This window comes from Macrotis lagotis, chromosome 1 (assembly GCF_037893015.1).
Source record: "Macrotis lagotis isolate mMagLag1 chromosome 1, bilby.v1.9.chrom.fasta, whole genome shotgun sequence".
In the NCBI taxonomy this organism is placed as follows: Eukaryota; Metazoa; Chordata; class Mammalia; order Peramelemorphia; family Peramelidae; genus Macrotis; species Macrotis lagotis.
This window is the reverse complement of record NC_133658.1, coordinates 346,582,515-346,604,551: the sequence shown is the minus strand read 5'-3', so window position 1 is coordinate 346,604,551 and position 22,037 is coordinate 346,582,515. Positions and strand designations below refer to the sequence as shown.

Here is a 22,037-nt window from a genome sequence, read left to right as displayed (position 1 = left end):
CACTTTATGAATGTTGAATTGAAATGGAAAACTAAAGGCTGATGTATCTGTGTAAGTATTGTTATTGTAAGAGAAAACTGGCTGGTTCCTCTGCTAGCATCTAGACATTTTTAAGTATTGGAAATATTTAATATTTTACTAGAAACATGGGGTCCTTTATGTGGGGAGGGGAAGAGAAGTCATATCTAGTCTGTTTACTCTTATTTAACTCAAATATCCAGCTAGACAAGCTCAGCCCTTCACAATTTGGCCATCAGAATGACCCTCACTCCATTCCAGCCCTTTGGAAGCCATGGAACTTCTCACACATTGATTAGATACAGGAAAAAGCCCTGTTGGGTTGTCCCTTTGTTGTCTCTCTCTCTCTCTGTTGGTGGTTCCTAGGGACTTCCCAGAATTCAAAGCCTGGAAGCTGAATCTGACCTATTTGTCAGACTGCGAGGACACAGGTCATGTTAAGTAACAATGGACCGGATCCAGGATCTCTGCGGAAGGGTGAAAGTTTGAAGTGACTGTAATGCTAGTTCAATATGGGCTGGGAGATTGGTATTGTGGCATTTAAGCTTTCACTCTGTTTGTTCAAGTTCTCAACAAGTAGGGCAGAGAAGGACTGTTAGGCAAGGTGCTCAGATGTCCCTGATACACCTCCCTTTAAATCCCCTCCCCCCCAATCTCTCTAGAGTAAGGCCTACCCCATTCATTGCCTGCAACAGCAATGGAGAGGAGGGGCTTCCTCTCTTAACTTACAACAGAGAAGAGAGACTTAACCCTATTGAGGTTCTTGGGGAGAATATCCCTGCTATACTTCCTAGGAGCTTGAATCCCTTTTAAAGAGTCAGTTACCACAGTGATGAGAAGCACTGGAAATAATGTCTTGGAAGGATAGATTGAAGGAACTAGGAGTGTTCATTCTGAAGAAGAGAGGACATAGGGGAGAGAAATATAATTGCTACCTTCTGAAGGAGTAGGATTTGACTTGTCTTCCTTGGTCACAGAGGAGCAAGATAGAGAGGCAGATTTCTACTGTGTATAAGGAAAATTCTTCTTGACTATCAGAACTGTCATGATGTCATGAATTGCCTTTGAAGGTGATGAATTGCCTGTCACTGGAAATTTTCAAGAGCAGGCTAGTTGACCATTTGTCAGGGATGCTGTAGGGGGAATTCATGATTCAGGTATGGATTGGCTTGGATGATAATTCCTCTAAGTCTCTTCTATTTCTGAAGTTCTAGGATTCTATATGGGATTTTACTCCCTCTCTCCCTTTCCTCATGTCAGGTGGACAGCTTTAACTACAGAAATCTTCTGGTAAATTCTATAGAGGGAGAGGTTTTACCAATGCATAGTTATTTTTTAAGTAGTGAAGGATTTCTTCAGAGCTCTCTTCTCTTCATTATAGTGGGAGTCAAATATAGGTTAATTATTGCAGAAAACCTCAATTAGCCATTCCTTTGGCCTGGTCTTCTAAGCTCACGATGTGGTCTGCTCTCTTCCTTTCCTTGTTCCTCAAATCCAACCCTCAGTTGTAGGTAATCCTTGACACCTCACTGCCCAAAACTCCAATCCCACACTCATCCCTAGCTCCATGCTTCTCCAATTTTAAAATGCTTTCCCATCTTCAAATATGCAAATCCATGATGCAAATCATGGTCCCCTGTCCCATGGTCCCCAGGAAGACTTTAATGAACATTCTAGCTCATTCTAGCTCAAGCTTCTCCTTGTTTGCATCCTACAGCCCTGTTGTCTGTCTGAGGCACACAATTGAGTACTTAATTCTTTCCTTCATGTGTCCTGTTTCCCTCAGTGATAAGATCTGCGTAGTATTTTTGTTTCCTTGTCAGGTTAGTCTAGAACTAGGCCCATGATTTAATTCCAGTCAACATTGATTAATCACATACTTTTGTGCAGGGCTATCCACAACAGAATTGAGGATGAAAAAAAAGATAGTACCTGCCCTGGATGACTATGCCTTCTAATACAGGGGAATGTGCCTCCCATCCCTGCTTGGAAATAAGCAGGATGTACATTAAGGTGGGTGAAATAGAGACCTTGATATAGTGCTCTTAAGAAAATTTGGGAAGAGTAGAAAGGATCAGGGACTGCTTTTTGATGAAGTAGCACTCTTAAAGAAAGGAATAGAATTTTGATAAGTGAGATAAGGAGGGAAAACATTCCAGGCCCAGGAAATGTGGTTAAAGGTGTATCATAGAAGTACAATAAAGACTGATTCCTAGCTCTAAGGATGAAGAGGTCCACCCCATTTTTGGCAGTGGGGAAGGAGGATGGAAAATGTCTGTGGGAGAGTGGGAATAGAATTTTCTAGTTGTTGGAAGATGGATTTTGAACATCTATAGACAGAATCTTCCCCAGGATTAAGTAGTTTATAATATTCAACAGCTTTGTACTCTCTTAGAGAGTTAAGGCCATCATTTCAAGGATAGAAGACTGGATGGTAATTTAAGGAGTCAGCTAACCTTTTCAAACTAAATGAGGTTAAAGTCCTACTCTATGATGTAGTCTAGATCACATCATGGTTTTCCCTCATATTAAAGTTGAATAACCAGCTAAATGTATTATAATAATAGATACTAGAACTTAGAATGTAGACTAGTAGAACTAAAAGGGACCTTATAATAAAGAATGTTTGTATTGAGAGGAATATCAGAACATAGAATGAACATTAGAACAATGGGGTTTTAGAACTAGAAGGAACTTTAGGGAACAACTGGTCTAGCCAATTCACTTATTTTACATATGGAAAAATAAGATGGAGTGGGGAAAGTAACTCATACCACCATGTAGAAATCAAAGCTATGAAATTTACTACTGAACTAGAAACTAAACCATATAGAGACAAACTCTTTTTCTTCTACCCTTTTTTCAGCAGGTTTAGTGTTTTGTTTGGTTTCATATGGGCTGTTCTATCATTTCCCTTTCCAGATGACTCTGTGTTTACTTTGACAGATAAACTTATTGTCAGAGAGGAATTTGAGGGAAAGTAGGCAGGGCTTGGTTTTGGGAACATTTTTCTGATGTGGGAAACAGTGTGCAGGAAGTCTTCCACCTACATCTGAAGATAAGGGATGACCTTCACTAATTGATGAGATTGGGCATGCATTGTTAGAGGGGAGATCAAATGAAGGGCAAGAGTGACTCCTAACAACATACAATGCCAAATATATGAGGAGAACATGTGGGATTGATGGTCCTCAGTTAAGGGGGAGGGAGGGAATGAATGCACATTACCCAAAAAAGACTCAGGCAGCAATTACCCCTGCAATTCACATCTGTACCTCTAGGCAGCTCTGAGTTACATGGGGGTAAGATGAGCCTTGGGGTCCAAAGATGGCAGAGGAGGGGAAAATTGAATGGGTGAGACTTACCTGTCTCTACAGTGAAATAGAGTTTGTCCACAGATGCCTCAAAGCCCCTGCCATGGAAGTATATAGTGATGTGGAATGGCTGGCCTCTTCTGACCACCAGTCTTTTCTGGCACATGCCAAAAGTCTTGTGATTTTTGCTATTCTTCTTATACTCCAGGTCGCTTTTTTCTACTGTCAATTCTAGGGAAGCAACAAAAAGGCAAGAAGTTAGCAGTGTATCTCTGTCTCTGTCTCTGTCTCTGTCTCTCTCTGTCTCTGTCTCTGTCTCTGTCTCTGTCTCTCTCTCTCTCTCTCTCTCTCTGTCTCTCCTTGATGAAGTAGAAAAGGTCATGTTCCTTTCTGAGTCAACATTTCCTCAGGAAGATAAAGTGGAGATAAATGATATTTACCAATAGAACTCATGGGGTGGGGAGTTGTGAGGATTAAAATAGGAATGGAGAGGAATGGATATGGTTCATTGCTTAGCTTATTCATATAGGCTTTATTATTCTCCATCAACTAACCAGTGACCTCTTGGAACTTTTTAGTTTCCCTGTCAAACAGAGTAGCCTTACTTGTCTCATAGAACTGTTTGGGGAGGAAATGTTTTGTTAACCTTAAAATACCATATAAATGGGAGCTATAATACTCATCAATCACCACTAAGTACTATCTGAGGTGTGGACCCTTGTGCTCAGAATTGCCACAGAGAAAGTAGCAGATAAGTTCCATAATCATGAGGCAGGGAGAAAGGAATAAGTATTTATTAAACACCTAATCAAATATTGTGCTAAGGGTTTTACAAATATCTCATTTGAGTCCTACAACAGCCCTGTGAAGCAGACAGGATCCCCCATTTTGCGGTGTAGGAAACTGAGGTTGAAAGAGGGCAACTTGGGGCAGCTAGGTGGCACAGTGGATGGAGTCAGGAGGACCTGAATTCAAATCCGACCTCAGACACTTAATAATTACCTAGCTGTGTGGCCTTGGGCAAGCCACTTAACCCCATTTGCCTTGCAAAAAAAAAAAAAAAGAAAGGGCAATTTACTAGTCCAGGGTTATATTGCTTTTGAGGTTGGATTTGAACTCAGGTTTTCCTGACTTCAGGCCTAACATTATATACATTGTACTATAGGGTGCTGACAATGTAACTAAAGGGACAAGAGTCAGAAAAAACAATTGGCAAGGAGTACAAACCAGGTCATCACCAAATGAATTGTGTGGTGCAGGATGTGAGTGCCATGAGGAAGTCACAGAATCACAAAATTTTAGTTTCTGGGGGAAAAAATGTAAGACGATACAGAATTCAACCTAATTCTTTGAGTCAGAATGCTCTCTGTAACATTCTTGCCAAGAGATTGTATATTTGCAGATCTTCCATGATGGGGAGCTCACTACTTCCCAAGATAGGCCATTTCCATTTCTAATTGTTAGGAAGTTTTTTGGTTTATTTTTGAGTCATTTCAATTGTGTCCAACTCTTTGTGAACCCATTTGGGATTTTATTGGCAGAGATACTGGAGTGGTTTGTCATTTCCTTCTCTAGTTCATTTTCAGATGAAGAAATTGAGGCAAATGGTTTTAGTTACTTGCCTAGGGTAGTAAGTGTCTGAGACTACATTTGAACTCAGGTCTTCTTCCTGACTCCAGGTGGGGCCTCTCTATCTAATGTGCTTAGCTGTCCCTTTTCTCACTATACCAAGCATTAAATATGACAGTATCCTTAACTTTTCACTCTCTAGTACCTTTTAGGATTTTTTGGAGAGACAGTTAAGTAAATGGCAAAAGTCCTGGAGAGTTGTGAGCCCTCATTGTTATGAATTCCATATACACAAGAAACTTTGCAGCTGGGGCAGGGATGGAGGGTAGATGTGGGTGGGCAGAATGAGAAAGAACTTAGCTGGTCCTCTGCATTGATACAGCTTTTCCTAACCATGGAGGTCATTCCGCTTTCCCAGATTTCAGTCTGAGGAGACCCCCCTCTGTAAGCAATTAATTGCAACCTGGTCATGAGAGGGTCTAGGGAGGACTGAAAAAGAAAGATCTGGAGCAACTGAGTGGAACAGTTCAAACCACAGCCTACTGAGTTTCTCTCCCTGGAAACAAGATGTGAGGGAGTTTGGGGGCCGTGGCTGCTCCTGGGGCTATTTTTGGCTCTCCTGATGAAAGTCTTATTTCTGCTTTGGCTGGGAAGCAGATAATGGGGTCACTTGTCTCCTTTGAGTAGGGAACGAGATTCTGAATCTTGAGGGCTATCACTGACCCGGCACAAATCTCTGAGGATGAAGGATGCAATAGAAAAAATCTTTAATCAACAGCCCAGGGAGCTCTATTCTAGTCTTAACTTTGCTAGTTTACACTGTCAATTGGGGAACAGTTTCTTAGCCTTATACCAACAAGGTGCATACAGGAATATGACAAGAAATGAAGAAAGGTAGGTATCATGCTCAAGAAGAAGAAGCTTCAAGCTAAATAAATCCACATCATTAAGTAGTACTAAAAAGAGCATTGAATTTGAAGCCAGAGATCTGGGTTTGAATCCTGAGTTTTCTAGTTAAAAGCTGTGTGACTTTGGGCAAGTCATTTGTGTCTTTTGGTCTCAAGTTCCTTATGTGTAAAATGAAAGCATTGGTCCATATGACCCTAAGGACTTCTAATTCTAAACATGTGATCTTAAGGTCATTAGCACTACTCACATTTATATGTAGCTTTTCTATGTACAGAATGCCTTTCTTATTATGATCCTGTAAGAGTAGTGGGACAAATGTAATAATTCTACCAGATGGGAAAGCTGTGACTCTAAGTCTAAGGTAATTCAATCAGCAAATGTTAGAGCTAGGATTCAAAGTCAGGTCCCCTGGCTCCCATTCCAGTGCTCTTCCCATTATACCAACAAGTTAGCATATATTTATTAAGGACCTACTGTTTGCTGGGCACTTTGTTAAGGACCAGGAATACAAAGAAAGGCAAACAAAATCCCTATTCTCAAGAAACTCACAATTGATGAATTATTGACATATATTTGTTATTAGATGTTAACATTAGTAAGAGGAAGGGAAGAAGCATTTATATATCACCTACTAAATGCTAGGTCCTGTGCTAATGGCTTTTTTACAAATATTTTGATTCTCATAGCAATTCTAAGAGGTAGTTCCTATTATTAGATTTATTTTGCAGTTGAGAGCTAGTATGAGAGTCTGAGCAAGATTTGAACTCTGGTCTTCCTGACTTCAGACCCAGTGTTCTATCCACTAATTAATAGACACATTTCTCCCAGTCTGAAGATGTTCATTGGTTCGTTGGAAGGGACTTTGGAGTTTACCTAGTACAACCCCTCTATTTACATCTGGGGAAAGTTTTGAGACTCAGTGAAATTGCAGGATTTTCTCAAAGGTTTATGTCCTACAAATAACAGAGGTAAAATTGAACTCAGACCCCCTGATTCCAAATCCTGTGATCTTTCCATTGGACTATAAAGCAGTATAGGAGAGACTAGAGTCCTTGACTGGGAACTAAGATTTTACTACCTGGGTTACAACCTCTCTGGCCCTCAATTTCTTCATCTATATAATAGAGGCTGTCATTCACAGGGTTCTTGTAGGATTAGAACTATAGCCTTCTCCATCAGAGTGTAAACTCCTTGAAGGCAGGGATTGTCTTTTGGTTTTCTCAGTTCTTAGAATAGTGCTTGGTCGTAATTGGCGCTTAATAAATGTTTACTGATTAATTCATATACAATGCAAAATCCTTTGGGAAATAAAAGTCACTGCAGAAATGCATATTTATTTGCAGACTGTATTATTCTTTCTGGTCTGAAGTACCTCATCTGTAAAATAGAGGGTTGGACTCAGTGGTCTCTTCAAATCCCTTCCAGTTCTTAATCTATGATTCTATGTTTATTTATCTCTTAATTACTTCATACTTCTTCCTCCCAAAGCCCTGGAGAGAGCAGAAGTTCCTCAGCCCCATCCTTCTCTCTTAAAGACTTAGTTCTGCAGGGAATTCCCCTCAGCCTGTTCAGTTCTGTCTAGGTCACTAACAGGAAAGATCTGAAGCCTAAGGAAGTCTTGGGTCCCTCCCTCTTACCCCATGATTATCTGCACTACTGAAATGGAGGACAGATGCCGTAGGAAGGCTATTTTAGCCCCAGATTCTCAATAAATTAGGGCTGAGAATGATGTAAGACGTTCTGCCTCTTAAGCTGAGGGGGTGGCTGAAAGCATTCTTTTACATCACTAGCTCTCCAATAAGTATTCCATAGTGTTTAAAACTGGAAGAGAACATCTAGTCTGAACATCTAGTCTGAAGTCACTAATTTTATGGATGAGAAACCTGAGACCTAGGTGACAGAAATTATTTGCTCAGGGTAAAAAAAAAAAATAGAATTAGAACCCAGTTCTTCCCACAAATCCAGTGCTCTTTCCATTGCATGGTGCATAGGATTCCTTGTTTAGACCCTAATGCATTTGTTAGAATAGGGTAGGACACATGGGAGGTGGTAAGATATTGGTTCCAATAATACAATGCCTTTTATATCCTGTTTCTGCATCTTACTACCTGTGTGACCAGGGGCAACTCACCTGACCTCTCAGGGTCAGGGCCTCATTTTTTTCATCTATAAAATGAGAGAGGTTATTCTAAATGACTTCTTAGTCCCTCAGGTCAAACCTGTGCTCCTACTCCCTCACTTAGCTTCATCACAGCCCTAGGAGGCAACAGTGCAGATATTATTTTCCTCATTTTTCTAACTAGGGAAACTGAAACTCAGAGTGGGGAGAAGACTTACCTGGGATTACACATCTAATAACATCAAACCAGGGTCACAACCCCCACCTGCTGTCACTGAGTAGGGCTTCCCCTTCTTCTGTCAGTTGTATTCTTGTGTTCTGGTCATTTGGACCACAAGGTGATGGAGATAGTGCTGGACTAGAAATTAGGCCACTTTGGATCAGTCTGGCTTTATCAACGCCTGACTGTGATTTTGGGCAGGTCATGTCTCTGATCTGCACCTCAGTTCTCCTGTCAAAGGGGCATAATGAGGCTACCTCATGGGTTTTGTGAGGAGGAATGACAATTAGGAAATCCTCAGAATAGAACAGAAATAATAGCAGTTGACATTTCTATAATCTTGAAAGCTTGAAAAACATTTTATACCTTACCACCTACTGGTTGATCTTCACAATCCTGAGAATTTGGGAGTTTGGCATTTTGAGTGCTTCCTTCCTTGGAACCTTGGCGCTAATATTTACAATAGGTGTGACCATACTCTTTCTGTCCTTGCCAGGAAAATGAGGGAACTGAACTAGAAGGCTTTAGAGTTCAGTTAAAGATTAAGAGTACATTTTTTTTTTTAATTTTACAAAGAAAAGGAGGAAGAGTTTAGAACTCTTCCACTCTCGGCTAACCACTGCGGGTCTGGTTTTCCCCACACTACTTAGGTCCTGAGTATCTTGCTACTATTCTGGAGTAGGGCAGGAACTGGAGGGAGCTGGGGATGGTGCCCAGGGACACTCACCGTTGGCCATGTTCTTGGTTCCTCAGAGCTTCTGGGACAGAGCTTCAGATGCACCCTCGTGCGGCACCAGCAACAGCCGGCAGAAGAAACCAAGAGGCTGCCGGAGCTGTCCTGGGCAGCACATTTATATCCCTGGAGGGTTGGGAGGGGACCGACCTTCCCTCCCCCAGCAGGCGCCCGAGGTGGGACGTAAGGTTGGCTGTGTAAGAGCCCCAGTCGGAGAAGGAGGGGACGAGGGAGAAACCACACCCACTTCTCTAAACCCAAGTGGAGGCGGAGGGCTTCCAGGAAAGTTTCCCAATCTGGGAAGCCCCTTCCCCTCTGCCTTTTTCCGGGAACTTTTAACTCCTATTTCTCCAGTCAGACCCCAGACAAGGGTCACAGACCGACATTACCCCCCCCCCCCCCCCCCCCGCCCCATAGCTCCCTCACTAGTGACCTGCAGCATACTTTAGTGGCAAAAGCCCCCAGACCTGAATTGGAATCCCAGTTCTGTGGATCTCTATGCAGCCTTGCAAGTGACTTCATCTCCCTAAGCCTCAGTTTCTGGATCTTTAGAATGAAGAGATGAACCAGGTGACCCCTAAGGTTCATCTTAACTGTGAAGCTATGAGTCAATGAAATGACCAAACACTCTCAACAAAGTTGGGTGCGTTCCATGGAGTGCTGCCCGTGGCTTGCCAGCCTGGGAACGGGGACAAATGAATTAGGGAAAGGATGAAAGCTGCAAGAAGAAAAGGGAGAAGGAAGGGACGCTTGACATCTCTGAAGGGCTCTTCTTTTTCCGAGTCAGAGTTGGGACTCCATCTTCAGTTTACCCCCTTGTCAGAAAATTCTCTGCAAGGCAGAATGCAGTGGGCAGGTCATCAAGATGTGAAAATTGCGCCTCCCTGTGTTTAGAAATTGAGCCCCTATAATGTGATTGCCCCTTTAGCTAGGGGCTTTGAGCTATTCCAAGAAGTTAGCCGATTTACCAACAAGTCAGTTCTTATTTTCAGACTTAAAAGACGTGCTCCAGTCGACGGCTGGTCTTGCCTACTCCTCGCATTTGAAGTCAGGGGGATGGTGGATGAACCCAGATCTATGCTGCTCATGTTGGGTCATAAATTGAGTAGATATGCAACCTGATTAGGATTAAGGAGATCTTGGATCAGCCTGGCAATGTCATCAGTTGACCATAACTTTGGGCAAGTCAGGTCTGTGTTTTGCACCTCAATTTCCCCATCTGTAAAACGGGCATAACATAACTACCTCACAGGTTTTATAAGGAAGAATGAAAACTAGAGAATCCTCAGGGTGTAAGGAAAATAGTAGCTGACATTTTATAATACTTGAAAGCTTGCAAAAATGCTTTCTTGAAGAGTAAGCTGAGCAAATTACTCTGTCAAATTGCAGTATACCCTCCAGAGTCTGCTACAAGCACACTGTGAAGTCAACCTACAGAGCCCCAGCTGACTTTAATAATAGGACCCTTTGTTTTACAAAGAAACTGAGGCTCAGTATGCTCAAGGCCATAGAGGTAGCAAACAGTATATTTAGGATTTAAACTCAGGTTGTCCTCTGACTTCAGTGCCCCTTCATCCCATATGAATTTCTCCTGACTCAGAACTTGCAAAGCTCCTTATTTTACTCATATCCCTTATCTATTACTTAACCTATATCTGTATTATTTTATTATGGTACTCTTTCAAGTCTTGAGGTCATTTTTTATTTAGCACTATTTTTTTTTTGTATTGGTAAAATTGTATTTAGAGTCAGAACTTGGGCTCCAATTTTGGCTCTGTCATTAATGACATCTCTGGACCTCAGTTTTCTTTATCTGTAAAATAGTTCTGTATATCCACATCCCATTTTCTCCATACTAATTCTCATGAGTTTGTTAATTTATGAGGACTGAGATTGCTTCTGATTCATCATTGCATCCTCCAACCAAGGAACACAGGCCATCTTCTATAAAGAGCTTTCCTGATGTTCCCCACTACCTCAGGCTGGGGGGGAATTTCTTTTTTTATTACTTCTTCTTTTTTTTTTTTTGCAAGGCAATGGGGTTAAGTGCCTTGCCCAAGCCCACCCGGCTAGGTAATTATTAAATGTCTGAGGCTGGATTTGAACTCAGGTACTCCTGACTCCAGTGCCAGTACTCCATCCACTGCACCACCTAGCAGCCCCTGGAATTTCTTTTATCTGGAAGCTTTCCTAGTATTTCATCCATGTGGATATTTCTTCCACTACAGCAGACTATAATACCTCTATAACTTAATAATTAATCAGTAAGTCTCAACTGATGATACTTTCTGTGACCAGAAGTTCTCCACAAACAACTTGGTGATGGGCTTTGCAGCACTTAGCTACACCTCTACAAATGTGACAGATGCAGTTTATGGAGAGGCTGTATATATACCATGCTGTTAGAACTTGGTCAGAACTTTGAGAACTTTCATTTTCCTGAAATAGCCTTGGAAAGTCCAGCATCATCTCTGGACCTGAAGTGACTTCCACTGATGTTTCAGAGAAGTATATCAGTGGAGGTCCCTTATTATCAAATCTGTGTTATAGCTACTTGTGCTCCATTCTCCCTACTGGATTCACTTAAATTCTCTGAGACTAGTGTTTGGTTTCATCTTGGTGCCTTCATCTTTGTCTAACTTGGGATCATACACAGAGTGAGAACTTAGTAAATGTTTTCTATATGAATGAATTTTATTTTTACTTTACCCCATCATCAGTGGGAATAGGTGAGAAGAGAAATTGAAAGCATTTGCCCAACATTTCATTGCAACTCTATAAAAGGAAAGAATTCACTTAAGTCATCTCCCTACCCTAACCTAATTCCCCTGCAATTAGACTGTTTGGAAATGAATTTTCCATCCTCTGACCTTGTATATCACTTTGAAACCTCTCATAATCTTATCATATTTTATTTTGAATGGTAGTAAAAGACAGTTACCTTGGCTTAATAATAGCAATTCTTTTTCCAGGAGTCAGAATCCTTCATCTTCTCTCTCCTTTCCATCCCCACCCCCCTCCAAATTAGAGAACAAGTTGTTGGAATGCGGGCATTCCTACTTCCTTTGGTGAGCTTGATCTCACAGTAGGTTGTGAGGTGGTAAAGTGAGAGAATTCAGAGGAAACTGAGCAGAAGTTGGAGGTGGTGAAATATTAACATCAGGGCCACAGTATCTTGGATCTAGAGGTCAACTCTTTCATTCTACAGAGAGGAAGAAATTGAAGCTAAAGGTCATACTGAAGAAACTGAAACTCAAAAAGTAAAGTGCCTCCCAGGGCTATAGGGATAGAAGTGTCAGACTTTGGATCAGGAACCAAGTTGTTCTGACTTCAGAACCAATAAACCCTAAATATTGCCTTCCCAAATCAGCTTAGGGCTAATCCTTCCCCAGAGGCTTAGCCAAAAGTAAGAAAAATCACAGATTGGATTTTAGAGGTCATTTAATCAAGTGATCTTTATCTTGGTTTCTGTGAATTTGTTTTTTTATGTATTTTATTAAAAAATTATTTTGTAAACCTTTGAGTTTTATTTTACTCATTTAAAAACATTGTTCTGAAAAGGAGTTCATAAGGTCTGCCCAAATACCTAAAGCATCTGTGATATAGAAAAAAATAAGTGGCCTCAATTTGTTCTGCTGAAAAGGGAAGGAATTTGGTCAAGGTCATAAGATGAGTGAGAAGCAGAGCTGGAATTTGAACCTAGGTCTTTTGACTTCAAATTTAGTGTTCTTTTTATACCACTAGGTCTTTAGGATGCTCCCAATATGAGGTAAGAGAAATGGGGTTAAATAATTTTGGGGCAGACTCTGTATGGGAGTTTGGTCTTTGTATGGCTTAACCTAGGGTGAGGCATATAGAAAGTATTTAAGACACATGTACTCTAATATCCATGAAGTCTATGACTCTCATAAAAGGGTCTAATCTTTAGGGTTACTTTAGGGAGTAAATCAATCTCTCTAGGGTTCAATGGTTTGGTATGCTATTTTGTTGGAGGGAAAGACCAATGTAAGGAATTAGCAAGGCTGTCTCCTTTTGCTTTCAAACAACAGCCATTGTTTCCAAGACATTTTTGACTGGGATGAAGATTTGAAACAGTGTAGTATAGTAGTTATCTTGACTTTGCTATGGCCTTGGACAAAGTACCTGGATTCCTGTTTTCTCCTCTGTAGAATGAGGGGGTTGGAGTAGATGATCCCTGAGGTTCTTTCCAGCTCTATATCTCATGACTTCAAGATAGAACCCTATAATGAAATGAATATGGGGGAGGACTAGAAGAAAGAGGGTTGTCATGCCTGATATATTGGCATTTCAAGACAACTTAGGTTAACTATGGTAATTTTCTCAGTTGTTAACCCAACATCTTAGATATCAACAGACATTATAATAATATTGATCCCTTATATTTCTTTTTTGTTATTTCATTCATTCATTCATATTTCTATAGAAGAAACTCATAAAGTAAAATGTCTCCCAGGGCTATAGGGATAGAAGTGTCAGAGCTGGGGATCTGAATTCAGATTTCTTAGTTTTTAATTAATACTAAGATAGGAAGGGAAAAAAAGGGATAACAGTTGAAAGATATTTGAAACAGGGAGAATGGTTAGAATGGGGAGGAAGAAGGAGATAGATACTGCTTGAGAGGCATGATGCCTTTTTTTTCATTCATAATTGCAATGCCTCAGAACAAAAATGAGACAGTGTTAGGAGGGTCCTTGGAACATAGAATATCAGAGCTAGAAGGTCTCTTAGAATGTCAGAACTAGAAGGAACATTATAACAAAGAATATTTGGACTGAAAGGGAAATGGATATAGAACATAGAAAGAGAAGGAAGGATCCTTAATAATACAACTTTTTCACTTTTAAACAGACCCAGAAAGGTAAATACTTGCAGGGTCTATGTAGCTAATAGATTACAGAGCTGAAACTCAAACGCAGAGCTACTGATGTTGTGAAGGAATAACTCTCCTTGTCAGCTGTGGGTTCTAGGAAGTCTGCTGCAGATTCAGATCTATACCAAGCCTAGCTGGGGACAGCCTGTCAGCCTTTCCTTGGTGATTTAATTCTCCTAGGACTTTAGAAAGGGGTAGAAGGAAAGACAGGGTTCTTTAGGAACAATTTATTCTGTTGTTTTTCAGTTGTATCTGACTCTCCATGATTCCATTTGGGTTTTCCTGACAAAGATACTGGAGTGTTTTGCCATTTCCTTTTCCAGCTCATTTTACAGATGTAGAAACTGAGGTAAACAGGATTAGGTAACTTTACCAGGAGATCACACAACTAAGTGTCTAAAGTCAGAAAAACTCAGGAAGATGAGTGTTTTGGATTCTAAGCCCATATTTTCCCATTGAAAATCAGGACACAATCTGATGAGGTCTATTCATAGGATCATAGTTTTTAGAGCTGAAACATCATCTAGCCTATCTGCTCACTTTACAGATTAGGGACTTGAGGCCCAGAGATCTGGGTGATTTGCCCAAGATCACACATTCGGCAAACAAAAGAACATTGACTCCAGACTCATTTCTTCTTTCTTGTTTTGTAAGGAAGTTTTGTAAACTTCCATTTTCTTTAAATTAGTAAAGTTACTGTATAAGTATATCACAAAGCCATTTACCTCCCCAGGCAAAATCTGGCCTATGTCCTAGAATTCATTTTTAAAAAATGTTCCAAGTTTTGACACAAATAAAACCACATCCTGCATATTTTATAATGGGAGACCCATCTCAGGAGAACCCCACGTGTCAGAATCTGGATTCTGGCCAATTGATTTATCTCAAAAGTAATAGAGCCAAACTGCATCCCTCCCTGGCACATTCCAGACTTTTCCTAAAGTAGCCATAGTATCCATGGACTCAGAACAGAGAGGGCTCATAAAACCTAAGGCCATGAGTATATGCCCAAAACAAGTGTACTTGATTGTACAGTGGCATCCCTCTCCCATTCTGAGGTCACCTATTTGTTGAAGGGGTAAGGAGAGGGGTGGGAACAAATCATGGACCTGGAAGACAGGAGATCTGAATTTTCCTCTGAGCTGGGTCACTGCCTTCCTATGAGATTCTGAACAAGTAGTACATGGACACAGGCAAAGCATAGGTGGGAATCCCTGCCCTATCCACTAAATCAGATTTGAAGTCTGGTGACATGGATTCTAATCTTGGCTTTGATAGTTACTATCTTTGTGACAATGAGGAAATCATTGTACCTCCCTGGTTATGATAATTACCAACCTCAGATATGCTGAAAAGCATGCCATGGATCATAGATTTAGGAAAAAGTACAGGTGGATATCCAATGAACAGAGTGTCCAGGCCTGGAGTCCAGAAGACTCATCTCCCTGTATTCAAATCTGGCCTCAGATACTAGTTGTGTGATCCTGAACAAATCACTTAAGTCTGTTTGCTTCAGTTTCATCATGTGTAAAATGGATTGGAGAAGGAAATGGCAAATCCCTCTAGTATCTTTGCAAAGAAAATCCCAAATGAGGGTCATGAAGAGTTAGACATGATTGAAATGACTGAAAAATAAAAATAGGTATACATGTTGTCTTTTATGGAATATAAGCTCTTGGAAGACAGGATCCATTTCATTTTTGTCTTTGGATCCCCAGTACCTAACAGTTCATAATATTTAGTGAATACTTATAAACATTTGTTACTTCATTTTAATTTCTTGGTGCCCTATGGTAGGGACCTAGGGTCTAAAGAAGGTCAGAGAGAGAAATATATTGCAATAATGTTCTTAGTCCAGAAAGTGTTAGGTTCAGGGAAGAGACTGAGACTAAGGGTTTCTATTTCTTCAATGAGCACTTCCCCTTTCTTCTCATTTCCTGCCTCTGTACCCCTACCCTCCAAACTGCAGGTCAAGAGTTGACAAAACTAAGAAATCACAATATTTAATAAGAATTTTCTAAATTTCACAGAAAAAGTCAATATGTGTAGAATAGAGTCAAAGACTTGGGTAATAGGATCTAAGCAAATATGAGGCAAATTGTCTTGTGTAATTTTTAAGAACTTAAGATAAATGTATGGTAGTTTGTCAATATCCTTTCTTGAATACATCAGCTAGAATGGAACTCAGTCACAGATGCCATGGGTCCTATTTTCCTCTTCTGTAAAATGTATATAGGAATTCCTATCTTGCCTCTTCCTGAGAAATCATGACGTTCCAGGATTATATTGCTTAGGCAGGCATTTGGAGGGGTATGTCCTTGGGAATATGTCCATTCTGTCCAATGAGCTTCTTTTCACTTTCATCTTTGGCTTGCCATCCTTCAAGAACTAAGGTTGGCCTTCTGTGGTGCCTCACTGAGAATCAAGAATAGATGAACCCCTCAGTTCTTTTTCATGTTCCACATACATATTATGACTTAAAAGTATATTTTGAGCAAACTAGAGTAGTGACACATGCAACTTTTATCCTGGCTTTTAAGACTCTCCACACATTACTTCTACTGTCTGATTTCAACTTCATGACCCTTTGTATCATCTATACTTGGGCCACACTGAATTCCTCACTCTCTCTTTTTAAGTCCTTCTCCATTTTTCTATCCCCATGCTTTTGTTTATGATTATATTTCTTCATGGAATAAAGCACAGTTTGAAAGCCACCTTTCCCAGGAAGCCTTCCTGATTTCCAGAATGATTTATACTTCTATGCACATCTCACATTCTTCTTTGTGCCATAGTTATTTGAATACATGTCTTATCTCCCCTGTCAGATTATAGAAACTTAAAGGCAGAACAGTGAGGAGAGAACAAGAAAAAGGGAAGTGAATAGGAAGTTCCCCTTGAAAAAGCATGGTCTGTGAGACAGGAAACCTAAGTTTGAGTCCTAGGCTCCTCAATTTACTAGCTGTCTGACTTTTGACATTTCTTTAACCTAAACTTCAATTTCCTAATCTGTAAAATGAGAAAGTTGGACTAGATCAGAAGTTCTTCCATATGTTATCTTTTTATTTTAAATTTAATATTTTCAATGAACAAAAATCTATTTTAATCCCTCTTGCCTTCCCTTGTTGGACAAAAGAAAAACAAGTCATCCCTTATAACAAATAGACATAATCAAGCAAAACTAATTCCTGCATTGACTATACTTCTACAAAATGTGTCCATATGCACTGTAAGTCTATCACTTGTCTGTCAGGAGATAGGTAACCTGATTTATCATGGATTCTCTGTCCTCTGGAATTGTGACTGATTGTTGTACTGATCAGTCTTTACAATGATGTTCTTATTTGTATAAATTATTCTCTTGATTTTTCACATTTCACACTACATCAGTTCATAAAAATCTTCCTAGGTTTTTCTGAATCCATTCCCTTCATCATTTCTTACAGTACAGTAGTATTCTAAGACATTTATATACCATAATTTGTTCAGCCATTCCACAATTGATGGGCATTACTTTAAGTTCCAATTCTTTGTTACCACATTAAAAGGTACTAAAATTAGTTTTGTACATTTGCAGCCTTTTCCTCTTTCTATATAAATCAGAGGTTCTCAACCTGGAGCCTATGTACACCTTCTCACCATCATATTTTAAATGAATAGAATAAAATTAAGTGGGATTACAAAGGAAACCAATTATTCTGAAATACAGTTAACAAAATACTAATTTTTGTGGTTCAGAATTCTTGGAGTTAATTTTTAAGGTTCTTTCTATATTCTATAGTATAACATAGAACTGGGGGAGGAAGGGACATCAGAGATCATCTAGTCTATCTTATTTTATAAATGAGGAAACTAAGGCCCAGGGAGAGAAATTACCTATCCAATGTATCAAACATGTATCTCCCATTAGAATTTGAACCCCGGTCCTACAACTCTGAACTTCAGTTCTTATCATGACTCTAAGCTATGTATCTTTGAGCAAATTACTTCAACTCTCTTAACCTCACATTCTCCTCTGCAAAATAAATGAAAGAGGCAAAACCAGGATTCAACCCCCAAATTCTTTTGATTCCAAAATAGATACTCTTTTTAGTGCCCCACAAGGAGGGAAGAAATAAGTATTTATTAATTGCCTACTATATGCTAGGCACTTGAAAAATATCTCATTTGATGAGCATATCCTTTGACACAGAAATACCACTACTGGGTCTATACCCTGAAGAGATGATGAAAAAGGGTAAAATCTTCACTTGTACAAAAATATTCATAGCAGCCCTGTCTGTGGTGGCAAAGAACTGGAAATCAAGTAAATGTCCTTCAATTGGGGAATGGCTTAGCAAACTGTGGTATATGTATGTATGTCATGGAACACTATTGTTCTATTAGAAACCAGGAGGAACGGGAATTCAGGGAAGCCTGGAGGGATTTGCATGAACTGATGCTGAGTGAGATGAGCAGAACCAAAAAAATACTATACACTCTAACAGCAACATGGGGGTGATGATTAACCTTGATGGACACGCTCATTCCATCAGTGCAACAATCAGGGACAATTTGGGGCTGTCTGCAATGGAGAATACCATCTGTATTCATATAAAGAGCTGTGGAGTTTGAACAAAGTTCAAGGACTATTCCCTTTAATTTAGGGAAAAGAAACCCAGATATCTTATTGTCTGATCTTGTTATCACTTATACTTTTGGTTTCTTCCTTAAGGATATTATTTCTCTCTCACCACACTCAATTTGGATCAATGCACATCATGGAAACAGGGTAAAGACTGACAGATTGCTTTCCGTTGCAGGGAGGGAAGTGAGATGGGGGGGGGGGGGATTGTAAAACTCAAATAAAATCTTTAATAAAAAAAGAAAGTTTGTTTATTTGTCACAATAATTATACCCTATAGTCTGGCAAAGTATTGTCTACTAGATATTCAATTGCACATTGAAGTGTAAATCATCAAATAAACAAACCTTTGAACATCAAAAAAAAAATATCTCATTTGAGCCTCCCAAGCATCCTTTGAAGTAGAGGATAATATGATTACCATATTACATTTGAGAAAACTGGGACAAGCAGAGTTTAAATGATTTCAAAGAAGTGTCTGAGCTTGAATTTGAACTCAGGTTCCTGAGACCAGGTTCACTTAGGCGCCTTGAAACAATCACAAGTGATTCAAGTTCATCTCTAGGAAGATAACTAGAGTAACAAATGAAAGCTGACTTGGCTAGATGAACTAATGGAGGCAGGGAGACCAATGAGGAGGCTGTTTATTACCAGAATTAAGGGAGAGGTAATAAGGACCATTGTTAGGGAGGCTGCTGTGGGACCAGATAACATGAGTTCAAGTAGCACATAGACAGAATTGACCTAACTGATGTAAAGTTGTTACTTGACTAAGGAAGAGGAAGGAGTCAAAGTACCCTAACATTACATTTATCAATATATTTTACTACAAAGCCCTATCAATAGAAATAGGGAAGTTAAGGAAGATAAACTGTTTTCAGGGAAGGAAATGATAAATCAAATTTTAGTTATGCTTTCTAGAAAAGAGGTACATCAGTTATCTATTGAAATTTATAGATTAAAAAATCTGGCCAAGGCTATATCTGAAACAAATGACAGAATAAAGAGATTGGACTCAATGGGGAGGAAGAAGAGAAGGATGATGATTCAATTTTTACGCTTTAAAGTTTACAAGGTACTTTCCTCATCATGACCCCAAGAGGTGGGAAATGGGATCATTTTCCTGATCATTTTCTTGATAGGACACTGAGGCTCAGATCTCATTGCAAGCATTAGTAGGAGCCAAAAATTTCTAAGGGACCTTCCAGCTATCATAATTATATATAATAATATATAATAATTATAAATAAAGCATAAATAAATGTAATATATCTTTACAAAGCACCCCCACACATACATTATTCCCATGATCTTCACAATAGCCATATAAAAATATTGGGCAGAGGTTATTATCTATTCTAATAGGTAGGTAAATTGAGCCAGAGAGAAGGTGGGTCAGTGGTTTGTTTTTGTGAATTAACTTGTCCTTGACTCCCCAGTTATCTTTTTGATCTAACTTCTAGGCTGCTCCTTAAGTCCAAGTGATCATTCTCCCCTCTGCTTATGAATTTTCTCTCTCTTCCAGGGAACATTAAGAGTCTGAGGAAATAGTGGACATAACAACAACCTTCCTCTCTGGCAGTATTTGTTATTTACTGGGCAAATGGCTTAAACTCTGGACCTCATTTTCTCATCTATAAAGTGAAGGGATTAGTCTAAATGACTTCAAACGTTCCTTTCAGTTCTAAATCTATGGTCCTGGTTTTAGTCTAGTCTATAAATAGACGAAGAGTGAATGGGTATGGTGTGGTTTGAGGGAAGCCTTCTTTCTCCAGAAAATGCCTTTTGCTAACCTTCCCCAGCACCTGAAAGAACCTCATTCATACATCATAAAATATTACTGTTTCATTTGGTAACTGATTTTGGTCTGATAACCACATGGTGAATGATGAAAAGAACTTTTAATTGGTTTCTGAGTTGGAACTGGATTGCCTTCAAAAGGAACCTACTAAAATTGCCTTTCCTTCTAACTGATTGACTGCTTTGGAGTGAGGGGCAAGGACTGCTGTAGAACTTTCAATGGAGAAATTGGCCATGGACATTGACATTGATATTGCTGCTGTCTATGGTGTAATTATGCTTTCTTGCCTTAGATAAAGGAACTTTGGAGATGGCTATGAACTTGTGAACTTTGAAAGATTGCAATGGTGAGCTTCCCCTTACTCAGCCTCTTCATAGTAAAGAGTCACAGAAAAGATAAGGTGATTGGGCTTGAAGTCAGTAACCCTGATTTCAAGTCCTATTGAACCTTGGGGAAGTCTCTTCTTCTGTCTAGGCCTCATTTTCTTGCTATGGAAATAGAGATGACAAGGTCAATATTCTAAGGACCCATTCAGAAATCTATGAACTGAAACCCATGTCCATATTGGAGTGTGTAGCTAGCCAAATCCACCAACACAAGAAATCTAGACAAGTAGTGGATTAACCATACCTACTAACACACTGGACTTTACAAGCAAGGGAATGACTCTGCCCCTTGACCAAGCCAAAGGGGACATGTTCTATAACATTTCATCTTGCATATTTATCATAAATTTAACTTAAACAATTCTTTTGGATTGATGTCTCCAATTGCCTCTCCTGTCTGTTAATTCCTTCAAGAGAGAACCCTCTGAGCTGAATGGGTCCTTAGAATATTGATTATCAATGCTGAACTTTATTTTTTATTTTAAAATTTCATTTATTTATTTATTTTAATGTTGAACTTTAAAGGCTATCTAGTCAAACCCTCTCTATAGCAGGAAAATGAGGTTTAGAGAGAGGAAGAGACTTCCCCAAGGTTCAACAGGACTTGAAATCAGGGATGTTGACTTCAAGCCCAATATATGTTCCATTATATCAGCTTATCTTTTCTGTGACTCTATACCATGAAAAGGCAGAGTAAAGGGGGAAAAAATCCTATCAGAGACCACTTGTGGTCCCTTTTCCAAGAACTTCCTATTCTGCATGGCTCCTAAGATCTTCAGTAGTGCCTGACATTTAGATTTTACATTTGGAAGCCATCTAACAAAATATGTACAAACATAAAGGACTGAACACATAAACAGTTAATACAATTTTTTCTACTAGTTCGATCTCTCTGTGTATCATGGAACCAGAGTAGGGTTGAAGGCTCCCACAAGAGGAAAGTACTCAGAGTTCATAGGTCCTGTGATTGGACTTATATAGTACCTTTAGGCTTATAATATTACCTGGGTTCAAATCCCACTTCAGATGCTCACTAGCTGAGTGATTCTGGGTAATCCCATAATGATTCTGGATTTCAGTTTCCTCATTTGTTAAATAAAAGGGTTGTATGTGATGATCTTTAAGGTACCTTCTACCTTGAAATCAGTGAATTCAATTTATGTCCATGACATGATCCCCCACCCTTGGAGAGGAAATCCAGGCAAATTTTCCTTCTGGAGAGCCCCACCTTCCCAAGGACTTGTATACTGTTTTCCACTTATAGCACTAGTCTGTCCACTAGAAGGGAAAAGGTCAATAGAAACCTTTCTTCTGATACAATTACAAAGTGCACACAATTCACAGGACTAATAAAAGGCAAGGTCGGGGGCTGAGATTCACCCTAATATAAAAGGGGCAGATCCCCTGACTACACAATGTATACATATGCAAGAGATGGTGGAGATGAATTGGT

At 39.6% G+C, this 22,037-nt stretch overlaps 1 protein-coding gene across 1 annotated transcript in view; it reads right to left on the bottom strand.

The window, feature by feature from the left end:
* TGM2 (transglutaminase 2) overlaps positions 1–9,079 on the bottom strand; it is a 58,191-nt gene extending 49,112 nt beyond the window's left edge. Inside the window, exons 1-2 of the mRNA XM_074211909.1 lie at positions 8,877–9,079; positions 3,384–3,563 (exon numbers count right to left, since the gene is read on the bottom strand). Coding sequence (XP_074068010.1) covers positions 3,384–3,563; positions 8,877–8,886 — 190 coding nt within the window. The 5' untranslated portion in view covers positions 8,887–9,079. The remainder of the gene's footprint in view (positions 1–3,383; positions 3,564–8,876) is intronic.
* Positions 9,080–22,037: the final 12,958 nt, after the last annotated feature.